At 30.3% G+C, this 27,120-nt stretch overlaps 2 protein-coding genes across 2 annotated transcripts; both read left to right on the top strand.

Annotated features, from left to right (window-relative positions):
* Window positions 1-8,409: 8,409 nt before the first annotated feature.
* Window positions 8,410-11,284, top strand: LOC121230408 (alpha carbonic anhydrase 7). The gene is made up of 7 exons (XM_041115109.1): window positions 8,410-8,578; window positions 8,683-8,900; window positions 8,983-9,095; window positions 9,273-9,387; window positions 10,134-10,304; window positions 10,615-10,668; window positions 11,070-11,284. Exons 1-7 carry the CDS (start codon window positions 8,482-8,484, stop codon window positions 11,139-11,141), a joined length of 840 nt encoding a protein of 279 aa, XP_040971043.1. The 5' UTR covers window positions 8,410-8,481; the 3' UTR covers window positions 11,142-11,284.
* Window positions 11,285-15,284: 4,000 nt separating this feature from the next.
* LOC121230407 (alpha carbonic anhydrase 7) lies at window positions 15,285-17,819 on the top strand. Its single transcript, XM_041115107.1, has 7 exons — window positions 15,285-15,445; window positions 15,544-15,761; window positions 16,400-16,509; window positions 16,748-16,862; window positions 16,955-17,119; window positions 17,493-17,546; window positions 17,642-17,819. The coding sequence occupies exons 1-7, from the start codon at window positions 15,343-15,345 to the stop codon at window positions 17,714-17,716; spliced, it is 840 nt and encodes a 279-aa protein (XP_040971041.1). The 5' UTR covers window positions 15,285-15,342; the 3' UTR covers window positions 17,717-17,819.
* Window positions 17,820-27,120: the final 9,301 nt, after the last annotated feature.

Genomic DNA, 27,120 nt, shown 5'->3' with positions numbered 1-27,120 from the left:
TTTTTTTATTATTATATATTTTCGGCTATTTTGAACATTTTTACATGTTGATTATATATATGCACACACTACAATGTCCATCAAAATATGATATTTTTGCATATCTGACCCTAAAGAGTGCAACATTAATGATGTGCCAAATTTGAGAAAATGGATAAAGAAAAAGATCCTATTGAAATTTCCATTGAAGAAAAAAGAACATTCTAATAAAATTGACTAGCATAGATTCTAGAATCTAGACTTTACAACAACAACAAAAAAAAATTGTTTGCGGAAAAATATACAGTCAATTAATTTCGGTTGTGGTTTAGATATTATATAAAAATAAAAATAAAAATTATATTTAATAAAAATTTTGATTAAAATATTATTTTTTTAATGATGTTGGCTTGGTAACTGACATGTAAATTTGATAATGGGTCAGGTCATTTGTTCAGGTTTGAAGGTCCGTCCAAAAATTAAAAGGGTTTGGATAAAATATAGGCCCGAAAAATGGGTTTAAACAAAAAAAATAATACTCGTTTTCTAAACAGGTTGGCCTTGGGTAAGATTTTTGGCCCGGGTTTGACTTGGTTTGAATTTACGTAAATTCTTTTTGCTATTGTTTAATGTTGTTTTGTTGTTGTTTGTTGGCATTTTTAGGTTATTTTGCTGGCATTTTGCTATTGTATTGCTACTATTTACTGTTATTATTTGGATATTGTATAACTCTTGTTTTATTATTAATTTTGCTACTATGTTAGATGCATTTGCTTGAGTGTTATTTAAGTATAAAGACTTTTTTTAATGTATTTTTAATTTGTTGAGAAACATTTATTTTAATATTTTTAGTGTATTTAATTTATTATATTTTTAAAATTTGTTTTATATAAAAAGTAAAATAAAAAAATTTAATACGAGTAAGCTGAACTCAAGTTTAGTATTTTTTTTTGGTTGGGCTTGAGTGAAATTTTAGGCCCATTTTTGTAGTGACCCGATCCGATCTATAATCAAGTTTACCTGCGTAACAGTCTATGTGTACTTCTTAATACTCTCTTTACTTCAGTTTATTAGAATCTAGTTATCATATTTTATGAAAACTAAAAAGTTCGCTCAATTGGGTTTCCTTATCAAACTTTGGTGTTAAATTGCTTACATAAACACCAGCAATTAGCACCAACATTATTAAAAATTAATATTTTAATCAACATTTTCAATAAATATAATCAACAATTTTTATTAAAAAGTTAGCTTAATTGGATATCCTTGTCATACTCTTTTTTTTTTTTCAAGTTAAGCGTTGAACTTGACAATTATTTTCATATTGAGACTTGAATTTTTTTTTCAAGTTAGTCCTTATTATTTCTTTAAAACCCCTAAAATTCAAATTTCAATATGAAAATAATTACCAAATTTAAACCATAATATGAAAATATTTATCAAATTCAAGTATCAAGTATCAACTTAGAAAAAAGTTTAAACCTAAATAATGATTTATGTAGGTTAAAATTAAAGAATACAAAATAGAAGAGAGGCGTGGTCAGCGATGAATCCGGGTCTGTCCAAAAGGGCATTGGGCATTGGCATTGCCTATTCAATGCTCTTCTTTTTATGGACATGCATGGGGACAAATAAACAAACATAACTAATGCCACGTTATCAATCTCTCTTCAATTTAATAAAACAAAACATGAATGGATCTAACTGTTAACTGCCATTTTTCTCATACTTTATATTATTATTTATTTTTATGTATCCCTCAAGAAAGTGCAACTCATTCCTCAATTTTAAACTTATGAAACCCTACTATCAATTTAAGTTAAACCCAAGTTCTACCAACAATCTATTAGTTTAGTGGTAAATCATTTGTAAAAAGTTTTTAAAATGAAACATAAAAATTAACGTGTTAATAAATTATGTTGACGGTACAGTTCACTAAGTATAAGCAAAAAAAAAGGTCTGATCAAAAAAATACATCATCATAATTAACGGCTAGTAATAGCTTATTCACATTATTCTAATAGTTGGATGTTGTGTCCATGTGGAAGAGAGATATATACACAATAAGGATAATTAACCAGGAATGCACCATCGTGATCAATCACTAATAATAGCATCTTAGCCCCCGCCACAGTTAAATTGTGCTAATACTGAACTCTGGTTAACAATAACAATGCTAGATGTCACCGCTTTTACAGCAAATAGAGTAGACTATTGCAAAGCAAAACAAACTTTACTTACACACTTGTTTTCACTTATTATCACCTAACGAAACTTATCCACTAAAACACCACTATGAAAACATTTAATAAAACAAGAAAAAGTAACCCCAAAGAAACAAAATAGAATATTTTTTTTATTTTAAAATTTCAGATGAACAATTTTAATAAATTTTTTCTAACAATGTTAACAATTAAAATTGAATTAAAAAAAAAAGTAAAAAACTAAAATTTTCACACTTTACTTTTTAATTCCCTACTAACATAGAAAGAGATTGTACAACTTGGGAGGAAAAGGAGCGGCGTTAGCCACCATTGCGGCCCTAATGGCTGCTGGATATTTACAAAATCTTATTTTACTTTTTTTAAAACAATATAAATAAAATCTATATTTTAATAGAAGTTTTACTTCACTATCATAATATTATAAATTTTTATCATATTTATTTTTTTAAATGATATTTAAAATTATTCACAGTCACTTTTCAACCCCTTAAATAGGAGGATAATACGTTTTAACGTACTTGAATCGACACCCTCCTATACTAACAATAACACTAATATTAATTAAGCTAAAACTTAATCCGATACCTAATATATATTTTCTTCTTTCGGCTTTGTAATTGCTTGGGGGTGCTCAATAGCATTGATATAGCAAGCATTAATCCAAGTGAAGACTATATAAAAGAATTTAAGCACTCGTTTATCCAAAAGTCAAAAGCTATATCCAACATAGGAAATAGGTCTAACATGCATCTATCTATACTTTTTTAAACTATATATTAATTAATTTAATTGTAACGTATAAATTGTAAATTTAGTCTTTATATTTTAATTTAGATTTTTTAAATTTTTAAATTTTGATGTGGCAGATTTATTATCATACGTGTAATGTTATACGAGTTTACTATTTTCACATAATACTTAAAAAAATTAGTTAATAAATTTAACAACAATAACTAAAACTGAAATTTTAAAAATTCGAAAAATATAAGGACTAAGAATGACAAAATCTACAATTTTAAGCATAATACGAGATTATTAATAAAATCTAATCAAATAAATTTAATCGTTATCATTTTATCAAGACTAAAATTTTAAAATTCGAAAAATATAAAAATTAAAATCATTCGAATTACATTATAGCTGATGTGGAGTTTCACCCATATATATGCCTTGTGATAAATTTGTAAAAGTGGTTAATGTAATATACATTGTTTTATTCAGAAAAAGAAAAAAAAAAGAAAAATCCAAAAAACTGGCAAAGCACCGAATACTATCAAATCATGGATAACGAAATTCTTCCTTTGAATATTATTATTGTTTTTTTTGATAAACAAGCTGTTTTCATATTCTTTTCCTCATCAATATGTAAAGCATCCACTCTAGTAGAACTAAAACCACAAATAGATGTTAAACTCTATGTGATAGCACGATCGTCAAAAGTATTTATCGTTTTGATGTAGTTTAAGTTTAAGTAGTATTAATTGCGTTTGTTATTTGAGTTTTATCTTATTATTTTAATGAAAAAGAATAATTTTACAAATAAGATTTAAATACGTCAATAATTATTAAATATAATAGTAAGACATACCGCATTCATGAAAAAAATTATAAATTCGAACCTTAAAGACGACATCATTAAAAAAAACAATCATAAATTTTAAATATGAATCTTAAACCAGCTATGTATTCAAGGTAGGCATTTAATCTTATTTTTGTAAAGAATGAATTATACCCATTTTTTAAAGAATGGACTGGAGACATGATTTTGTGTTTTATAAAATTATTTAGTAAATGGACCCACTTGTTTAAAGAAAAATACATGAGGGACCACTGAAAGATTACTTTATTGACTCTTTTGATTAATATTTGGCAGGGTGAGGTCCATAACTTTGAAAATTATTACACTATTTCAATGTTTGCATGTCAGATATACATTATAATACTCTACTTTTTTTTTTTGTAATTATATAAGCATTCTTCTTCTTCTTCTTCTTTCATGGACAATCTAAGTCAAGATATAGTCAGTAAATTTTATCCAAAAGATAAACAGCATTATTGGACTTTTATATATAGTTTAAATATACTCCTATAGCTAATTATATTGAAAATTAGTGAATAAATAAGAATGGAAATACAAAAATAGTATAACAATAAGTAATCAATAAAGGCTGAATTTTTTTTCGGAAGAAAGGAATAACATAAAGCGAAAATATTAACTAGTTAAAATCTAACTTGACATCGATACAACTCGATTAACAAACAATAAGCCTTTCGCCGTAATTAGGGGATTGTTGAATACCTGTAAACTTGAACTTCTGGTTGCAGTATATTTAGCTATTTGATCGGTAACCCCATTATGATTCATCGGTATATGGTAAATTCTTACTTTTCACCTCCTTCTCTTAAGCAACAAATGTAACTTGACTAAATTGCTATTATCTCCCCCACCAGCCAAAAGCAAGTCCACTAGTAATGCATTATCATATTCGACCTCTACTTGTCTAAATCCCTTTTCTCAAGCTATGAGAAATTCTTTCAAAATCTCTCTTGACTCTACTTTAAAAATAGTATACTTACTAAATATCATCGAGTATTTATATAGCCAATTTACCTCTGAGTCTCTAAGCGCACCTCCAATAAATGTAGTAAGAATTTATTTTATAGTTAAGACTTAATTAATAAATAAAATTTAGGGTAATTAGTGTATCTTCATCTAACTTAGGGAACAAATAATAATTTTCAATCTCTACTTAATAAATTGTATTTTGTTTAGACAAAAAATATTGTCATATCTTTATGTTTTTGCCTTTGGAACTGCCCAATCATAATTCATAAGGCATAAGTTGATTAAAATAAGATTTTATATGGGTGTCATGTTAAATATAAACTTTTTAGTAATAGTTGGTGAAAAGGATTCGCCATGGTGAAATGTGGGATAAGACTAGCATCATAATTTATCTATCAATCTGGAGACCCTTGTAGACAGTGGCCGAGCATAGTTGAAACTTAGGTTCTATGATTTCAAAATGGTAAAATTTTATTTTAAGTCTTGTATAATTTATAAAATTTTAAATTAGTATATTTTGGTCCTTAAAAATGATAAAAATTTGATTTAATATTTTTAAAATTATAAAGATATAAACTATTAAAATAATAAAATTATATGTTTACTATCGTAAAAAATATACAATTTAATTTTAACTTCTTCAAAAAATAATTTTTGACTCCACCACTGTTTATAGATATGGTAACCTATAAATAATCAAAATTATCATGTTTATTCATTTGCTTTTTGTTGGGGAGAAATATCAATGGCCCTACTAAGAGGTCTAAAGGTCAGTTTAAGGCCCACAAAATAAAGCCCACTAAAGTTTACTATTATCCCATAATATGGTGAACCAAATGGCTCAACCAAACACCCCATGTCGTGTGAGCATGCCCCCAACCTTAGCAGGTTTGGACTTGCACCCCTTACGTGCGAGTTAGAGTTTCAAGCTTAGTCATTCAATAATTTTCAAGTACGTTCTTATATATGTACATATCTCACACTTGGTATTTAACCAATGTGGGATTTAAAATTTTCTTTTTCTCAACAAATATTTACAAATGGCTTACTTTGAGCATCAATTTCTCATTTATCACTCATTTATTTTGAGCATATGGTATACCGTTATAAAGGTCTCATATCTAAATTTCAGAATTTAGATATAATATGTCGATTCAGTCTTAGCTCGATTGGCATGCACAGGAGGACATGAGTTCGAGTGCATTGAAACACATTATCCTCCTATTTATGGGTTGGGTGTGGCTATGAGTAGTTCTAGGCATTGTGTCAAAAAGAAAAAATATTATCATTCTCAAGTGGCTTACTTTGAGCATCGATTTAATTGTTTTTCAGATCTGATGTTTTAAATAAATATAAATATTTATTTAATTTGTTTTGTTTAGATCTGGTGTTTTACATAAATATAAATATTTGTTTATATTATTTGTTTAGATCTTGTATTTAATATAAATATTTATATTTATATTTGTTCGTTAACGTGTTTTGTCCAACAGTTATAAGAAAGTAAAGTGCTTAATGGTTGTGAATCGAAACTTAAAATGCTAAGTATTATGATGAATTGTGAATAAAGTGAATATGTGAAATAAAACTATAGTAAATGTATTTATGTGATTCAAAGTAAATAAGTTATATGATACAAAGTGATATATGCGTGACATATCAAGTATGTTATATGAAAGTGATATGTGAATAAATGCCTTAATGAACTCAGAGAAAATATGATATATGATAATAAAATGATTTCAAAGTTGAGAGGGGTTGGGGATTTGGATGGGAATCGGTTTGGTGATACGGGGATTCAAAAAGGATTAAGAGAGTAGTATTGGGTTATGTGATATGTTTACTAGAGTTCTCGTTTTTTTTTGAATTATTGTTATCAAAATTCTATTTTAGGCCAGGAGTTTGTGTTTAGCCTAAATCCCTACAATGTATTGAAATTATTAACTCCTCTACGATTCACTAAGGATTGCAAAACATATATGTAAAAGTAAAAATAATGTTTTAATTATATATAGGTTCCAATAATACATTCTGATTAAATGTTAAAAGAAATATGTGAATTAAGTGTTTATGTTATGTTTGTGACATAGGAAAAACATTTTGATATATGAATATGAAAGTTGATTAGTGATTATATGTGTTAAAGTAAAAATTATTAGTTATAAATTTAATTTAGTTATAAATGGTAAGATTGAATTCAGTTGAGTACTTACTAAGCTATTCACGTAGTCTAACACGTTTATTTTAAATGCATAGGTAAAAGTAGATAAAAGATACGAGAATTACATTTTCATAAGGATCATATCAACTCTCAAAGTTTCAAGTTCTTTTTGGTGTATATATAAATTTTAGAATTTAGATATAACATGCCAATTCAGTCTTAGCTCGATTGGCATGCGCATTGTTGCCAATGTAGGAGGACGTGAATTCAGTCTTATCCTCCTATTTATCGGTTGAGATGGAGCTATGGGTAGTTCTAGACATTATGTCAAAAAGAACAAATATGATCAGAATCTATAATGAGATTGTTAAAAAAAGAATTTATAGATAATATGTAGCATAAATGAATAACACAATGACCGTAAAATGAAATAAGTGGAAATGAATTATGACAAGTTTTAATATTTATTTTTTTAATAATTCTATTATAGATTTCTGATTATGTCTGTCTTTTTGACACAATGGTTAAAACTATCCAGAGTCTCTCTCCCAACCTATAATTAGGAGGATAATGAGTTTCAGAGCACTCAAACCCATATCCTCCTGCTTTGGCAACAATACCCATACCAATTGAGTTAAGACTCAATCGACAAATTTTAATGTTTATTTAGTACAATAACATAAATACAACTAATAGCTAGGAAACCAAGTTGTGCAACCGTATAAAAAAAATTTACATTAATGGTCTACTTTGTGCATCAAACCTTCATCCATTATTCGAGCAATCTAGGATAAACCTCTACATTTACGAAGTTAGGTCCTTCACCTGGACCGGCAAGTACAAATAGCCCAGCATAGCTTCAACAAGGATGCCTCTATCTTTGTCTCTGTATCGACCTCCACCCCGACCCTGACCTCAACCTCTACCTTGATCCTTGCCATTTTGCTAAGTTTTTATGACAAACTCAAAAACAAAAGATGTCGACTTCTACTTAATTCTCTGTTAAAATTAACATTATAATTTTTGTTATCTGGTGATTTTAAATTTAAGGTTATCAACCATTTCAACATTAAATTATATTGTTACCATATAATTTTAAGTTATACATCTTCAACTCAATATTAACTCGTGTTAAGGTGTTATAATAATATCATTATAATTACACTAATTTCAAGGGGACATGGACAACATAGCCACGTTACCATGCAAAATTGGTATCAAAATATTTCTTTAAAAAAATGTGTCATCAAAAATTAAAGTTTCCAACACACCTAGAATAAATATTAATAATTAATAATTAAAAAAATTAAATAATATAGAATTTCTTATTAACTTAGTGAAAACAGCCAGCAATAAATGGGTTTCTTATGGTCCATTCAAATTAATAATAAAGGTTGGTTACGCATGAAAATCGTAAAAATTTTCTTAATAAATTCGAATCTTTGCTGAGAAAAAAAGAACAGAAAATCGTAGAAAATTTCTCCACTCTGTTTTCCCCCAACAAAAAAGAAAAGAAAACCGTTGATCTTTTGGCATTGAAAGATCAAAACATGAAGAACCGAACCATACCAGCTTTTATTCATGTTTTACTTATCTTTTCGGCCCTGTTTCACTCCCATTCCACCTCAGTTTCAGCTCAAGAAGTTGGTAGTGTCAAAACCAAACAACATTTTTTGTTTTGTTTTTTTTATTTGCATGCATTGTACATTTTGATGTATATATATATATATGGATATGAATTGAATGCACAGAGGATGAAAAAGAATTTAGTTACTCGGAGGAAAGTGGGAAAGGACCCAGTCAATGGGGAAATATTAAGAAAGAATGGTCTAATTGCAAAACTGGAAAAATTCAATCACCAATTGATATTCTGAGTCGTAAGGCGAAGGTAATAAAGAATCCTGGAAGGCTAGAGATGTTATATAAGCCCACAGAATTGATTGTTAAGAACCGAGGCCACGATATTTCGGTAAGAAATAGAAAGTTATTATATACATTATATGGATTGTAAAACAGATATAAAATATATTAAATATATATATTTTTGATAGTTGCAAATTCATTGGCTGAAGAGTGCGGGTTCTATCAAAATCAATGGCACAGAATACTTTCTTCAACAGGCTCATTGGCACTCTCCTTCTGAACATGCCATTGATGGCAGAAGGTCCCTTTTCTCTCTTCTCATTTACACAAACACTTAAAATGTTTATATATCAGTCTACTGAGGTTAATTTAGTTGGTACAGTTATTATTGTAGCATTGAAAGTTTAAATTCGATTGAGGAAAGATTATGTCATTATACCAAACTCACCATGTATTTATGGTTTTGGACAATAATTAGATACGCTTTGGAGGTACATTTGGTGCACCAAGCCAAGGACCCTAAAGTGAAGCACAATCTAGCTGTTGTTGGACTACTTTACAAGTATGGTAAACCCGATGCTTTCCTCTCGAAGGTAAACAAAAACACATCAATTTCCAAAATAATTAGACAAACATGAGATTATTATGATGCCTTCCAAATTCAAATCAATTTGTGGAGCTAGTGTACGTTTCCATCGTACTTGAAAGACTTCGTCAAATCAATCATTACGCACGGAAATTTTGCTTGATTAACATCATCCTACCTCGCCAAATACTACATGGCTACTGACACATGACCTACGCATGGCCTTTTACAGCCCACACTTGTCCCAGGGGACTTGGGAGACCTAAAAAGCAAATCCTCATTCTCAACATAAAAGAAAACTAGGAGAAAAGGATAGCTCTTCTCCGCTACTCCAAAAACTCTTCCAACCCTATCCACCTATGCCGCTTTTGGTCTTCGAGTGAACCACCATCAACTATCAAACATGTATTTCCCCATCAATAGGTTTTATCATTAATTGCTTATGAAAATTTTGCCTTGTCAATATTGAGGATGACCTCACCGGCATCCTACCTCACAAACTGCTACATTGTGCTCCACACTTGTCCGACAAGACTTAAGAGCTAAATAAATTACCCCTTTTAACCCAAACGAGGTCTCATCCTTAACCCAAAAGAAAACTAGGAGAAAGGATAGCTCTTCTCGGCTACTCCAGAAACTCCCCAAATTCTTACCCATCTTTCGTTTTTCGAGTGAACTGTTATAAACCGTCAAACCTGTATTTTGTCATCAACAGTTTTTATCATTAAGTTTGCTTATGATTTTCTTTTGCAGCTCTTAGGCAACATTAGTGCCACGAATGGTCAAATCCATGAAAAGCCATTGGGGTTTGTTGATCCAACCCATATTGATATAAGGATGGGTGGCAAGGCGTATTACAGATACATTGGTTCTTTGACTGTCCCTCCTTGCACTGAAGGTGTCATTTGGTCAGTCCAGAAGCAGGTATAATATCTAATAGACCCTTAAGGAAAGCCCAAATTACATTACAAGTTCTTTACTATAAACTTAGAAGTAAACTAGTCCCTCTAATATTAAAAAAAAAAAAAGAGTACTTCACTCCTTGTATGTTTAATTATGCAGCAAACAGGTAAATTTGTAAACGGCAACTAAAAAATTTAGTAATTTTGGGTTTTTTCTTTCCTCGCGTTTCTTAAACACGACAAATTAACATTTTTTCAAGTTTAAAGTAATTATTAATTAAACATACGAAAAATAATTTACTCATTTGATTGTTTTAATCTATATTACGTAGGTAAAACAAGTTTCAAAGGAGCAAGTTCATGCAATCCGTGTACTTGTGCATGATGTAAGTAAAGATGCTTATTAATTTGATATTCTAACATCAATTAAGCTTAAGAATGGTCGACATTCTCGAAAGGATTAATACTTGTTTTGGATTTTGTACTATAATGAAATTCTTCTCATGTTGTCATTTTCTATTATTTTTCTGCTCATGTTAGCTCCTTCATCATCTCTGTTTAAAAAAATTCTCATGTGTTTGCCCGTTAACTTGTAGTGAAATTCTCACTTTAATCTTTCACCTATTCACATTGAAATCGTTTTTAATAAAAATGGTAAAAAAGTTAAAGTGAGAATTTCATTATGGGCAAAAATAGGTATTAAACCTTCTTGAAATGAGCAATTTCTAAGCAATTTCTAAGCAAATCTAACATTTATTTTTGTTGTTGTAATCCATTTTCTTTTCAGAAAGCAGAAGAAAATGCAAGACCAGTGCAGCCACTAAATCAAAGAGAAGTAGAACTTTACAGTCTCATATGAAATCTAGAAGCTTATACTGAAATTTCCCCTTAAATTCTTTTATTTTTTTAATCATTTATGTTATATTAATGTCCATACATTTGTATATCCTATATTACTTATATATATTTTTTGATAATATAGAAAATAATACAGTTAAGTCCGTTTGAACCTGCAGTTTCGTTACTATACAATAATAACAATACTAACTAAAATTAAAATTCAATCAATCTATTTATATTACTTTTAATATCTTAATTTAATTATTTTTCTATATAATGTAATATTCAAAATCTTCTCATCTTAAGTTACTTTTTTAACAAAAAGAATTTGCTTAATGCTAAGAGTTAATAACAATTAAGTTTTAGGATGCTTAAAATAAAATTTTATGAGTTTTGATTAGGTAAAATTAAAAATTGGGTATTAATTTATTCCATTAATTTTTTTCTCCTAAGAAAATAAAATAAATTTAAGTTTTTTTAAAATAATGAATTGGGTAAATTACATCAAAATGATCACTCAATTATCAATTTTATTTTTTTGTCCATTTCCATTAAATGCCATTAATTGAAACATGACGTGATAGTTTCAAAATTTTTGTAATAACACTTTTAACCCTCAATGTTCCCACATTATGCCAACTTGGTATTGGTTCTGAAAATTTTAACACTTAGTGTTTACACGTTGTTTAGTTTGATCTCGATTCTTAAAAATTGTAACAAAGACATTTGTATATCCTATCCTAATTATATATATATTGATGCAATGCTTAATTCTACTCATAAACCCCCTTCAACCTTTAAATCAGAGGAAAACACACACTTAAGCGACCTCAAATCCACATTCTTCTAATTGTTTCAATAACAATGGTGCCAACTAAGTTAAGACTTTATTCCATTATTTTTTTTCTCTCATAAAAAACCAATTAAATAAAAAGTTTTTTAAATAATGAATTAGGGTAAACTGCATCAATAGTCACCTAATTGAATGGGTTGAGTTGACTATGGATTAGGTCAACCTCGGCTTCATTAGTTCTGATTCTAAAATTTTCAAACAATTCCTAGTTAGGATAATTTAGAATTCGGGTTATCATTAGCTCAAGTCATTTCAAGTTCATGTTATTCTGGGTTCGGTTCATTCAAGTTGTCAGTTGAGTTTTTTGAGTTGGGTCATTTAGAATTCAAGTGATTTTGGGTTCAAGTCTTTTCTTTTTTTAAGAAAATATTTCCATTAATAAGAGCCATGAACAATAAGAATACAAAGACATGACACATAATGCAAATGATAAATATGAAATTACAAAATTGATGCACAAATGCCACATCCATTGAATAATCCCAAAAGAGGAGAAAGACAAGTTGGTAGTAATCGCAACACTGTAAGAATTTAGAGATGCATCATCTACATCAAACTGATGAAAATTGCATCCTGACCTCACCATTATTAGACCAACTTAGCTATAAACTCTGATCACCAAAGAAACCACTACCAAGAGTTTTAAGAGACCTACTGCATCATTGTGCTCTATCATGCTAAAACCTTCAGAGAACGGTTCTTAATAGGTCTGGTGGCACCCTTATCTTGACAAATCTCATATATATCCTAGAACACGACTAAAAATTTAAAACTTAAATTAAAAACACCACTATCTTTAGAAAAAAAGAATGGACAAAACAGAAACCACGAAAATGTAAACAAAAACCTATGATAAAGTATATTGAAAAAACAAAAGAAAATGAGAGAATATTATTAACAAAGCCCGTGTACATTTATTTTATAAATCATATATTTCTCACTTTTCAACATGGAATAACAGCAAGCATAATGGTGTCAAGTTGTAATATAGTAGTATTTTTTCAATGAAATACTCTTGTAAGCATTCCAAGGATTGTCTCCACAAGGATTGATAGATAACTATGAACTAGTTGTACAACTTACTAGCTAGCCAATTAATAACTTGATTTAAGGACTGTTAATGCAATTACTAATTGAGCTTGATTTGAGGATTGTTAATGCAATTACTAATTAAGCTAACATACATGCTTAGGTTGTCTTGATTTTCATTCGTAAATGGAAATCTCCTCTCGGTCTCAATCACACTTAATAATTACCAGTTAAGATTTCCTCTTACTCTCAACTAGTTAATAGTTCACTTTTTGGTCCCACTATTTGACATGATCGTATTAAAGTTTTACACGATAGACTCTCTGCTTGATCTCATCTACCTATTTTTGCAACTAGAGCCACCAATTCTAGCTTACTAAGCATATTAAAACAATTAAACAACCATCAAACATGCATCTCAACTACAATTAACAACTACCATCCCTATCAACCATCAAAGATTTCCATCACATCATGATATTCAAAGCACATGCAACCATTCTAAACATTAAAAGAATGGAAAGAATCAAAGAAAAGAGTTTAGAATTGCTCAGTCATAAAGAAGAATCCACAATTAGAGTTGGAAATGGAAACCTCAACAAACTTCAAGAATTGTTCTATTCTTTCTAATTCTCAAAAGTCTTTAAAAGTTTCTCCCTTTTTCTCTAGAAGTCCTTTAATTCTAATACAAACCATATATCTTTAGTAGAAGGCTAAAAAAATATTAAATGACCATTTTTCCCTATTAAACATCGCGACCCCCATCCCTACAACGTTGTGACATTGTCGAAAGACTCCTCATTTGCTAATGTTTGGTATCGACTTCGTGACTTCATGGAGCATACATTGCGGCCCAAAGTTGAGACTTCAATGCTTTCCATGTCGCGACTTAACTCTCTGTCCATGTCTCCAAGCTATGGCCAATCAACATCACACCTTCGATCAACTCATGTCGTGACGTCAGGCTTGAGAATCAACTCCTCATTTTTGACAATCTTTCAAGTTGCGACCTCATCTCCATCAATGTCGTGACGTTCAATCTGAGCATCTCCTAGCATTCCAAAATAGTAACTTAAGTTGCAACATTGACCAATGTCATGTCGAGACATTGTCTTGTTTCACCAAAATCTCTCAAGCCTTACTTGCCATGATCCTCCTAGCTCTCCTACATAACCAATTTAAGCACGAAAAAAATACCATTTTCTACATAAAACTAGAATAGTACTAAAAACGACATAAAAATGCAACTAATGCTAAATGCAACGTCTCTAATTACTAACAACTAAAAGACACAATTTCATTAAAGAAACAAGCTAAAGTACGCATTAAAATGGCCTAATTGCATATGTAAAATTATAGCACATCATTGAGCAACTAAATTTTTTTTCAATGAAAATATGGAGCAAATTTTGATGTCTATTCAAGTCAATTTTAAGTTCGAGTTGTTTCTAGTTTGAATCGTTTTCAAGTTTGAATTGAGCAAATCCGGATAGTTGACTTTTAAATCTAAGTTTTATATTTATATTAAAATTTACAGGTCTATTATATTGTATTTACTCATGTCCCATTGTGGTAAATTAAAATAGAAACTCTATCATGCCACTAGTTCACTACCATAACTTAATTGAATTTCAAGCTGATATTGTTTATACATCCTATTTTAATTCTGCCGATTAAATAGAATCAAATACAATTTAAAGTGAAATCAAATTTTGATCTAACAAAAAAATTTGAAAAGTGGAAACATAAATAGAATAAGATGAAAAAGATAGAAAAACAATGAAAGAAGGTGAATAGAAAAACTTATTAGACACCTGGATCGACATAAAGATTTAAAATTCAATCTCTATGTATATAATTGCTTGCTTGTACTAAAATAAAATTGAATAAAATAAAAACAAAATCAAACAACCTCGTACCTTATTTAAAGTTTTCTCTATTAATAGTAAGTGGAAACTTTTCTATTTAGGTCCTTCTAAAATTTAAAAAATTTTAAAATAATAAAGGTAAAATTGTACTTTGACCCTTCTAAAAATAATAAAAATTTAATTTAATCCTTTAAAAATTATAAAAATATAAATATTAAAATAATAAAATTACATTTCTATCTTTGGCCATGGTAACAACCATGTATATCTTTTTGGCAAATGTTTTTCTTACGTTCATTAAGGTCCACTCAAATCAATAACAATAATTGGTTACCATGAAACTCCTAGGAAAATTCACCTGTTATTTTCCCAAGAAAACTATAAATATCCTCCATAATCATTCCCCACAAACCATCTCACCTAACATTTTCAGAGAATCGATTGGTTTTTTAGGCTTAAAAAGATCAAGCATGAAGGGCCAAAAGCAACCCATTTTCATTCCACTTTTTCTCATATTTTCAGTTCTGTTTCTCTGCTTCTCTGCTTCTGTTGCCCACAACGATGAAGAAGTAGGTAATGTCAAAAACATAGTACATTTATCTTCTTCTTCTTTTCTTTTTTCTGGATTGCATACATTGTATAAATATATATGAGAATGAAATGAATTGCAGAGGATGAGAGGGAATTCGATTACAAGGAGAATAGTTCGAAAGGGCCACTTCATTGGGGAGATCTTAAGACAGAATGGGCCGCTTGCAAAAATGGTGCTATGCAGTCCCCAATCGATTTAACAAATGATAGAGTGAAAATAATAACGAAACCTGTAGAGCTAGAGAAGAATTACAAGCCTGCAGAATCAATTATCAAAAACAGAGGCCATGATATTTCGGTAACAAATTCAACAATCCAACACACACACACACACACGATAAACTATATATATCATTGTTTCCATGTTTCTAGAAATGGCCAAATTCTGGTTTTAGTCCCTACTATATTCGTTTTAAGGATTTAGTCTCTATATTTCCTATGTCGTTTATAATGTGAAATTAGGTGAAAGTATCATGAAAGCCTTTGTATAAGGAATTAGATTGCATTTTACCTCCTTTACTCAAAAAAAAAAATTGAAACCTATGTATATTAGATCGAAGAGCAAACTGGTTTTTTATGTTAAACATTCATCCAGTCTTGTTGTTAAAAACTGGTCTAGTTGACAGGATAACTTAATAGTTGCACGTAATGTGCAATGTATAACTCATTCTAACATATAGAGATCAATCTTTAGTAGTAAAAATGAATGATCAATTTACTTTTTGATTTAATTTGTCAATATTTTGAGGCATCCATTGATACTTTTACCTGTGAAATTATACATATCAAAATATTATTTTCTACCAATTTATCATTTTAAATGAAATTTAATTAATTATTTGATTTGAACTAAAGCATAACATTAATTATAATAGAGAATTAATATAACTCCTGTGAAATTTTTTTTTTTTTCAATTTTGTTCTTTGAATTTGTAGCTTCAATGGCCGGATCATAAAGCGGGTTCAATTATAATCGATGGAATTGAATATGTTCTCCTACAAGTTCATTGGCACTCACCTTCTGAACATACCATTAATGGCAAAAGGTCACTTCCCTTAATTGGCAACTTTCCCATACTTTGTTTATGATTTTTTTTCCTTATTAATCTTTAAATTTGATAAAAAAATTTCAATTTTGATCCTTATGATGATGTAACATTCTAAGATTGTGTTATATCATCACTTAAATCGTTTTAGAAAAAAATATATTTTTTTATATGATAATGTGGCACAATTTTCGTATAACTCACAAGGTTCGTATTGTTCATATATATGTATAATTAGGTATGCCTTGGAGGCACATATGGTGCATAAAGCCGCGGACCCTAATGTGAAGAGCAGTTTAGCTGTTTCTGCACTACTTTACGAAGATGGTTTACCTAATGATTTCCTACACAAGGTGAAAAAAAAAAATTCCATGATGATTATAAAGAATTAGTAGATCATGGAAATATGATTTTATCATTAATTTGATTACGAAAAATTTTGCAGCTCATAAGCAACATTACAGATATGATTGATGTGGTCCAACAAAGATCAATGGGGGTGACTGATCCAAACCTTATAGAAATTGATGACGTGGAGTATTATAGATACATTGGTTCTTTGACTGTCCCTCCTTGCACTGAAAATGTCATTTGGATTATTAACAAGAAGGTAAAAGCTTTTTTTCGAGAGTTAGATTGGATTAGTTGATCAAATCAGTTGGATTGAAAATATGTTAATATATTAGTTTTAAATAAGATAAAATATCAACTAATTTGTGAACAATACAATCGATTAAATTGATAGTTGAATTAGACAAACCAGTCAAATCAATCAAATTAAAAGTCGATGATCTAATTAATTCGACTATTGAGTAAAAATACTATAGATATAGAGGCAAATTGGACCCCTAGGGTTTAGCGTATTAGTTAAGGGTGTACAATCTTAAGAAATAATGACTTGTCATGTTTTAAAACGTTTTTTTAGGTCATGTTTGGTTTTCTTTTTTAATTTGTTGTCTGAAAATGCGATCCTATAATACCAGATAGCAACTGTTTCGAAGGAACAAATACATGCAATCCGAGAGGCTGTTCATGATGTAAGTATGCATGAATTTAACTTAAACCATGATGAACATTATTTGAAATTTGAAATTCCCAAAGCAATTCTAACTAATTTTATTTTTATTTTCAGTATGCAGAACAAAATGCAAGACCAGTGCAGGCAAACAATGAACGAGAGATGGAACTTCATGGTCCCAACAGCTGAAAATCTAAAACGTTGTATTTACTACACCATTTTACGTTTCGTATATGCTATATAAATGTTGGTATATTTGAGTTTTAAATTCTAATTAAATAATTTTTTATAATATTTATTTCTATCCATAATCTCCGCAAATCATAAATCGAAGGAAAATATGTGATTCAAACATGCTCAAATTTTTTATAACAATAACAATGTTACCAAATAATTGTTCAAAAAAAAAAACAATGTTACCAATTAAGTTAAGGTTTAATTAGCTTATTTATAGTACTTTTAATTGTGACAAATTATAGTGAGTACTTTAAAATAAAAATAATGAGAATTAGATTGAATAAATCTAAGCCTTACAGCAGAACACCCAATTTTTTTCTTTTCTTCTTTTCTTTTCACCCTATAGTACAAGTTTTAGCAGTGACAAAGCCTCTTTTGCCTGTAATTTTTATCCTATTTAAAGAAATTTTTTATGTAAAATATGTGTGTTCGATCTTTTTTACTTTTTATGTTCGTTGTTTATACGGGTTGATCCCCCAACATACATAAATATACAAATAGATTGATTTTTTTTCATCTTCCATATCTATTTTATAGTCTACAAAAACTCATTTATTTCAAGTTCATAATTACCTCTTGCTATAATATTACAACTCAACTTTTACCTTTCCACTACAATTTCATCCCATCTTCCCAAAGCTAAATTCGTTATCACTCCCTCATAAATCTAAGCCATTAGGTCATCACTCCATGTGAAAATAGAGTAAGGGTCACCCTCAAATAAAGTTGTCTTTCTCTCCCATTATTTTTCGGCATTATATATATAAATACATACCTTTTTGGTACCACTATTATGTGCATATTGTTAAATATTTAAAACTTAGGGAACAATAGCCTATCCTTCATTGAAAGTGTCCCAACAACATTGTGTAATACAAACATTTATTTTGTAACAACCACACCATAATATATGAGATTATTTTTGTACATTAGGCCTCATAATCCACCTTCATCATCCTCTTCAAGCACAATAGCCTTTCCCAATTTAAGGTCACCTTTATACCATATCCTTCCCATTTACTTCAAGTAATTAAAAAAAAAAGACTCAAAAGGAGTACTATACCAAGGTGTCAAATGTCCCTAAAGGCTACTTTAAAGCTTTTAGGGTTATATGGGTCATATTCCATGGGTGATTATCGGTGACTTCAATGTAATTTTGTCTTCTAATGAAAAAATAAGGGGCCTCTCACCGGGGAAGAGATGTCCTCATTTTGGTGATTTCATGGACTTGTCTAAGTTGCATGACCTGAGATTTAAAGGTCCTCCTTTTACTTGGCACCAGGGCAGTCTCTTTGAAAGGTTGGACCGTGCTTTGGAAAATGAAGCTTGGTTTAAAAACTTCTCAAGTAGCTTGATTACTCATTTGCCAAAGATTAAGTCTGACCATAGACCCTTTCTCTTAAATCTAAAACCAGAGTTCACCTTGCCTAGAGGAAGACCGTTTCGATTTCTTGCGGGGTGGACTGAACATCCAGCTTTTGGGGAATTTGTTAAAGGTCGGTGGGATTTTAGAGGTTCTATGTCAGAATCTCTAGCCGTATTCACGGATGATCGAAAGGATTGGAATAAGTCGGTCTATGGCCACTCATTACTCGTAGGATAAACTTGATTCATAAACTTTCTACGGTTCAGAAGGAAATGAACATTTCGGGTTCTAATCTTTTAGCCCCTCATGAATTGGAACTAAGGAAGGACTAAATTATATAAAATGTTAGGGGTACTAAATTGAATAAAAGTAAAATGTTAGGGGTACTTTTGTAAAAAGTCAAAAATGACTAAATTATATAAAATAAATTGTTTTAGTATCTAAATTAATAAATTGAATGAAATTATTAATTTATATCAAGATCAAGTGAAAAATCGAGGAGAATGAAAAATTATCAAAAAGCCCCATATACTTTGACATTTTTGCAATTTAGCCAGGTAAGTTCGCACGGTTAAAATTTAACATCTATTGGAATTTTTGAATAGTATAACATGATATAAAAAACATATTCAATTTTTGGTAATGAATTATTATTTGAGAGATGCTATTGACTTTGATTGCTCCGATTGGATTGAATATTTTAGGCTCAGCGACTAAATTGAATAAAAGTAAAATGTTAAGGGTACTTTTGTAAAAATGTCAAAATGACTAAATTATATGAAATAAATTTTTTTAGTATCTAAATTAATAAATTGAATGGAATTATTAATTTAGATCAAGATCAAGTGGAAAATCGAGGAGAATGAAAAATTATCAAAAAGCCCCATATACTTTGATATTTCTGCAATTTAGCCAGGTAAGTTCGTACGGTTAAAATTTAACATCTATAGGAATTTTTGAATAGTATAACATGATATAAAATACATATTCAATTGTTGATAATGAATTATTATTTGAGAGATGCTATTGAATTTGATTGCTCCGATTGGATTGAACGCGGGATAGAGTACAATCGTGATATGGTATGTTGTAGTGGATTGGTGTGGAGATGGTTTGGAGGATGTATATATTTATTTCTCGAGTAAACCGAGGTTCAGCATTTGTTGCGAACTCTTATGTTATACTCTCTTTTTGGTGTGTTTTGGTTAGATTGGCTCTTATGAGCATTGGTGTGTTACAGTTGGGCTAGCTCTTATGAGCATTGGCGTAATTTGATTGGACTAGATCTTATGAGAATTTGCATGTTACGGTTGGACTAGCTCTTATGAGCATTGGCATGTTACGGTTGGACTAGCTCTTATGAGCATTGGCGTGATTCAGTTGGACCAGTTCTTATGAGTGTCAGCGTGTTATGGTTGGACTGACGATGTACTCTTATCCGTAAGTCGTTCATCTGATTTTAAATCTTGGTAAGGTAACTTGTTTAGTAATTTTAATGGAATTGTATTATATTTGAGTTTGAATTGAATATTTCAATTCACCTGATGATATTGTGGATGACAGGAACATATAAGGTAAATTTTATATTTTGATTTTGTACTATGCCAATGAGATAAGTAAGAAAAGGAATAGAACAGTAAGTGACTTAATGAAAAGGTTCATAACTATAGGAAAATTGTGGTGCTTATGTAATGTATCCTTTGAAAGTTAATTTGTGTTATAATTGAGCTTATATGATTGTCAATGAATTTTCTAACATGTGAGTTTGATGATGCTTGAATAGGCTTATATTAAACTCTTGGTATTGGAAACGTCAAATAAGCAAAAGGAATGAAACATGATCATATGGTATCAATGATGAATTAAATGTTATGTTTATATATATATATACAATTGATTTCATATGTATTTTGAACAATTATGCTAGCTTATGAGTTTGATGGTGTTATATAGGCTTTATCAATCTTATGACATTCGTAAAGGTTTATCCAATTTTGTAAAGTTCATTGTTAAAATGAAATGTTATATTTAAAGCTTATACGAACTTACTAAGCATTCATTGCTTACGTAGTAATCTTTCTCTTACTTTACAAATTATCGAAGGCTCGATCAGTTTGGAAGCTCATCGGAGATCTATCACACTATCCAGCGATTATATTGGTAGATTTTGATGTCTTGATCAGGGTTATAATGGCATGTATAGGTGGACTTATGATTTATATTAGTTAATGAGTTTGGCATGTATATGTCATTTTGGTTGTTGTAACCTTGGTACTTTTAATGCCTTATCGATGTGTGTTATTTTGACAATGTGTTAATGCATGCTTGAATGGCCAAAAATGGTAGATAATGAATTGACCTACATGGTCAAGTTATGGTATGCTTTGGAAACGTTTTAAATAGATGAGCATGATTGAAATATGGTTTGTATATATGTTGGTTGTTGGAACCATTTGGAAATGGCTAGATTTGTGTCATTTTGAGGGCTTTAATGGTTGGTGTTGAAATGGTCAATTTAATTTATGTTTTGAATGACCAATTTGGTATGTTTGAATGTGATTTTGGCATATGGTCATTGTGGTAAGATTGGTATGGAATTAGGTTAGTAATGTATGGTTGATGAATTGCTAAATTATGCATATGTTTAAGTATATTTGATCGTTATGATTGAGTTGTCTATTGGCATATTAGTTGTATGAATAAATGTCATTTTGAATTCACCTTATTATGCATGTTTTAGGTATGTTTTGAAGCTTGATTGTATGTGAAAAAGGCTTGTAGGTGTGTACTAAATGGCTTGGAATTGGCCTATTTCTTGTCCACACGGCCTAAGAAACGGGCGTGTATCTCAGCCGTGTGTGACATACGACCATGTGACACTGTCGTGTGTCCCCTACTGGTTTAAAGGTTGCATTTCGAGAGTTACACGGCCTGGAACACAGGCATGTGGCTTGGCCGTGTGACCCAAGTCAGTGAGTTACACGAGCACGGACACGGGTTGAGACAAGGCCGTGTGTCCCTATTTCGAGTGTGACACAGCCTGAGACACGGGCATGTGTCTCAACCGTGTGAGTCACATGGCCGTGTGACCCCTCCAGTGTAAAATTTTCTAATTTTTTCCTCAATGTTTCAAATGTTTTCGATTTAGTCTTGAATCATTTTTAAAGTGTTTCTAGGGCCGAAAAGGCTCGATTATAGGACGATACGTATGTGTATGAATGGAATTTTCTATGTTTAATGAAATGATTGGAAATGTATGATTTAAGTTATGTATTTATGGTAATGCTTCGTAACCCTATTCTGGCAACAGATACGGGTTAGGGATGTTACATGGTATGACACGTTAAATCATAATTTCAAATGAAAAAATTTGGTCATTTTTCACAAATAATCTCTATGTTTTTTTTTCTTTTTGAACAATTTTTTTTCTTTTTAACTTCCCTTCTTCTTTTTGGAAAATCCCAAACCAATTGTTTTTTGCAAAAAAAAAACTCATATTTAATATACATATCAAACTCATATTTAGTCAACTAACACACTTAATAAATAAATAGTGAGAAATAAATGTATTGTGAACATGTTAATTGAGTGGGTTGAGTTGATTATGGATTAGGTCAATCTCAACTTCATCAGTTCTGATTCTAAAATTTTCAAACAAGTCCAAGTTAGGATAATTTAGAATTTGGGTTATCATTAGCTCAGGTCATTTCAAGTTCATGTTATTTTGGGTTCGGTTCATTTAAATTGTCAGTTGAGTTTTCTGAGTTGGGTCATTTATAATTCAAGTGATTTTGGGTTCAAGTCTTTTCTTTTTTAAGAAAATATTTCCATTAATAGGAACCATGAACAATAAAAATACAAAGACATGACACATAATACAAATGATAAATATGACATTACAAAATTGATGCATAAATGCCACGTCTATTGAATTATCCCAAAAATGGAGAAAGAAAAATTGGTAATAACTGCAACACTGCAAGAATTTAGAAATGCATCATCTTAATCAAAAGGTTGAAAATTGCATCCTAGCATTAACATCATTAGACCAACTTAACTATAAACTCTGATCACCAAAGAAACCACTACCAAGAGTCTTAAGAGACCTATTGCATCATTGTGCTCTATCAAGCTAAAGCCCAATAAAGATTGGTTCTCAATAGGTTTGGCGACACCCTTACCTTGACAAATCTCATATATATGCCAGAACATGACTAAAAATTTAAAACTAAAATTAAAACCACCACTATTTTCAAAAAAAAATGAAGTGGACAAAACAAAACACAAAAAGTGTAGACAAAAACTATGATAAATGGACTAAAATTAAAAACAAAAGAAAATGAGAGAATATTATTAACGAAGGTCATGTACTTTTCACTTCTAAAACACATATTTCTCACTTTTCAACATGAAATATTCACAAGCATAATGGTGTCAAATAGTAATATAGTAGTATTTTTTCAATGAAATACTCTTGTAAGCATTCCAAAGATCATCTCCACAGGGATTGATGGATTGCTATGAACTTACTAGCTAGCCAATTACTAACTTAATTTAAGGATTATTAGTGCAATTATTAATTGAGCTAACATACATGTAAGATTGTCTTGATTTCCATTCCTAAATGGAAATCTCCTCTCAATCTCAATCACTCTTAATAATTATCACCTAGGATCTCCTCGTGTTTTCACCTAGTTAATAGTTCACCTCTCAGTCTCACTATTTGGTATGATTGTATTAAGATTTTACACAATAGACTCTCTGTTTGATCTTATCTACCCATTTTTTCAACTAAAGCCACCAATTCTAGCTTACTAAGCATATTAATACAATCAAACAACCATCAGACATGCATTTCAACTACAATTAACAACTACCATCCCAATCAACCATCAAATATTTCAATCACATCATGATATTCAAAGCACATGCAACCATTCAAAACATTAAAAGAATGGAAATGAATCAAAGAAAAGAGTTTGGAATTGCTCATTCATAAAAAAGAATCCACAATCAGAGCGAGAGCTTGCTTTGATATCCATAATCACATTGCCATCCACAAGAAAGAGTTGAAAATGAAAACCTCAACAAACTTCAGAAATTGTTCTATTCTTTTTAATTCTCAAAAGTCTTTAAAAGTTTCTCCCTTTTTCTCCAAAAACCCTTTAATTCTGATACAAACCATATATCTATAGTAGGAGGCTAAAAGATATTAAATGGCTATTTTTTCCCTATTACACATTGCGACCCCCATCCTCACAACGTTGTGACATTTTCGAAAGACTCCTCATTGGTTAATCTTTGGTATCGATGTCACGACTTCATGGAGCATAATGTCACAACATTGCGGCCCAAATTCAAGAATTCAATGCTTTCCACGTCGTGAATTAACTCTCTGTCCATGTCTCCTTCAAGTTATGGCCAATCAATATCACACCTTCGATCAAATCATGTTGTGATGTCAGGCTTGAAAATCAACTCCTCATTTTCGACAATCTTTCAAGTCGTGACCTCATCTCCGTCAATGTCATGACGTTCAATCTGAGGATCTCCTAGCATTCCAAAAAAGTAACTTAAGTTGCAACATTGACCAATGTCAAGTGTAACAGCCTGTTTTTAATGAAATTAGAAGATTGGTTTCGGGACCACAAATTTGAGTCCGAAAGAAAATTTATTTTAATATTATTTCATGATTTGCATTATGATTAAAATATTGCATGAAAATTTCGTAAAGAAATTTTACTGATTTTATGTCTAATCCGATAAAAATGACCAAATTGCATAAAATGCAAAAGTTAAGTTCTAGTAGCTAAAAGGATCAAATAGCTATGGAATTCAAAATTAGAGGTCCTTATATGGAAAATAGACCATTTAGTGGAGTTAGTGGATAAGGATAATTAGTCATCATGGGAAATTAAGAAAAGTAAAAGGATTAAATTGGAAAGATGAAAAATAAAAGATGATAAATGATTAAATTAATAAAATATCATCATTAAATATCATCTTTCCTAAAATAAGAATGGAAACCCAATCCATAGAGACTTGAGTTCAAGAAAGTTGTTTTGGCTTGATTAGGTATGAATTCTTGTACTGTTTTTAATGATTTTTACATTTCCGAGATCGTAGTAGCTTAATTTAGCTATCTCGGGGATTAATTTGCAAAATTATCAAGATACTAGGGTTTTTACATGGATAAATATAGATGAATTATGAAATTTATGGTAGAAAATGAAAGGATTTTTTATAGATAAATAACTTTTGTAAAGTGAATTTTGATGAAATTATAATTTAGGGACTAAATTGCAAAGATGTAAAATTCATGAAAAAATTCTGAATTTTTGAAATACATGGGCTGTAAATGTTATATGTAAAAATCGGCTAAGCTTGTAACAAGAATTAAATTTCATGAATTTCATTTTTCGAGCCTAGGGATGAAATCGTCATTAATTGAAAATATATGGGCAAAATGGTAATTTTTCCTAAGACGTGAATTGGATTGAATTGAATGTGAATTGCATTAAATTGAGTTAAATTTACTCATATAGATTCGGATAGACCTAGTTTAGAATTGGATCAAGAAAAATAAAAAGTATCGAATTAGTAGCTTATGAACACGAACAATTATCGAGGTAAGTTCGTACTAAATTGTGTACAATTATATATTTGAATTGAATGTTGAACATGCAAATTGTGTAATGGCCATGTATATGAAATTTGATTACATATCTGGAAATATCCGACAAATATTATGTCTCGTTTGAATGAATGAAATTCGATTGGATACAAAGTTCCCGATTGGTTGTGATCTAGCATATGTTGCGAACACACCATAGCTCGAAAGAGCGTCCCGTTATAAGCCCTCTCAAGCTTCCCATTATATTTTTCTTACGAGCTTCCCGTTAATAGCTCTTTGAAGCATCCTAATCGGTTGTGATCTTACATGTGTTGTGGACACACCGCAGCTCTTATGAGCGTCCCGATATATGGTTCTTCGCGAGCTTACCAATTAAAGGCTCTTTGTGAGCTTCCCGATATGACTCACTTGAACTTCTCGATATATGGCTATCTGGAGCTCTCCGATTAATGGCTCTTCGGAGCTACCTATTATAGGCTCGAATGAGCTTTCTGAATATGGCTCTTCAGAGCTTCCTGTTATATGGCCCAGATAAGCTTCTTGTTACATGGCTCACATGAGCTTCCTGTTATATGGCTTGAGAGTGAGCTGTCTGTTTATGTACTCGTATGAGCATTCCTAAATATGAATTAAAAGATTTACGGCATTGTACACTTTATGTGTACTACCCATGTATCCATCGAGATTTCAAATGATTCAACAGGTGAAATTCTTGACATGAGAACATATGAATTCAAAATGAATCGTTACCCGCATATACATGAAATACATGGAAATTGATATGTTATGAGCTCATATAAGTTCTTGATATTCATGTGAAATAAATAACTAACATGTTTAGTGAAATTATGTGCTTAGGCTTTTAGGCAAGTTGTTTGGAATGTGTTTGTATGCTTACCTTAAACGTAAATGAATAGTAAGTTAATTTCCCGTTATACAAACTTACTAAGCATTAAATGCTTACTCTATTTTATTTCTTCTGTTTTATAGTACTCAGAAGCTCATAAAGGTTGGAACTTGGTCAGAGTTACATCACACCGTCCATCGGCTCATTTCGGTATAAGTAGCAACATTTCCTTTAGGTATAATGGCATGTATAGGTTAATAGACCAATGTTGACAAATGAAATTTTTTGTTGTAATTAGCCATTAGAATGGCTAGTGATGGCATGTTTTAATGTATATATAAGAGATTACATTATGTTTGGAATGTGTGTGTTTGGATTAGTATATTAGGTATAAACATGTTTAAATGAATATTTGATCAATTTGGTAAGTTGGTTTGTTTGGAAAAAAGCTAAGTTGGATATTTGAATATATATGATATGTCATGCATAAGACTTGGCTTTGGCTTGGT

This window comes from Gossypium hirsutum, chromosome A01, assembly GCF_007990345.1.
Source record: "Gossypium hirsutum isolate 1008001.06 chromosome A01, Gossypium_hirsutum_v2.1, whole genome shotgun sequence".
In the NCBI taxonomy this organism is placed as follows: domain Eukaryota; kingdom Viridiplantae; phylum Streptophyta; class Magnoliopsida; order Malvales; family Malvaceae; genus Gossypium; species Gossypium hirsutum.
The sequence above is the reverse complement of the archived record's forward strand: the minus strand, read 5'-3'. Positions and strand labels throughout refer to the sequence as shown.

Excerpts from the sequence above, each read along its gene's own strand:
- LOC121230407 (XM_041115107.1), top strand. The coding sequence starts at position 15,343 with ATGAAGGGCCAAAAGCAACCCATTTTCATTCCACTTTTTCTCATATTT. Across the intron at positions 15,762-16,399 it reads ACAGAGGCCATGATATTTCG|CTTCAATGGCCGGATCATAA; the intron begins GTAACAAATTCA and ends TTGAATTTGTAG. Across the intron at positions 17,120-17,492 it reads TTTGGATTATTAACAAGAAG|ATAGCAACTGTTTCGAAGGA; the intron begins GTAAAAGCTTTT and ends CTATAATACCAG.
- LOC121230408 (XM_041115109.1), top strand. The coding sequence starts at position 8,482 with ATGAAGAACCGAACCATACCAGCTTTTATTCATGTTTTACTTATCTTT. Across the intron at positions 8,579-8,682 it reads AGTTTCAGCTCAAGAAGTTG|AGGATGAAAAAGAATTTAGT; the intron begins GTAGTGTCAAAA and ends TTGAATGCACAG. Across the intron at positions 9,096-9,272 it reads CATGCCATTGATGGCAGAAG|ATACGCTTTGGAGGTACATT; the intron begins GTCCCTTTTCTC and ends GACAATAATTAG.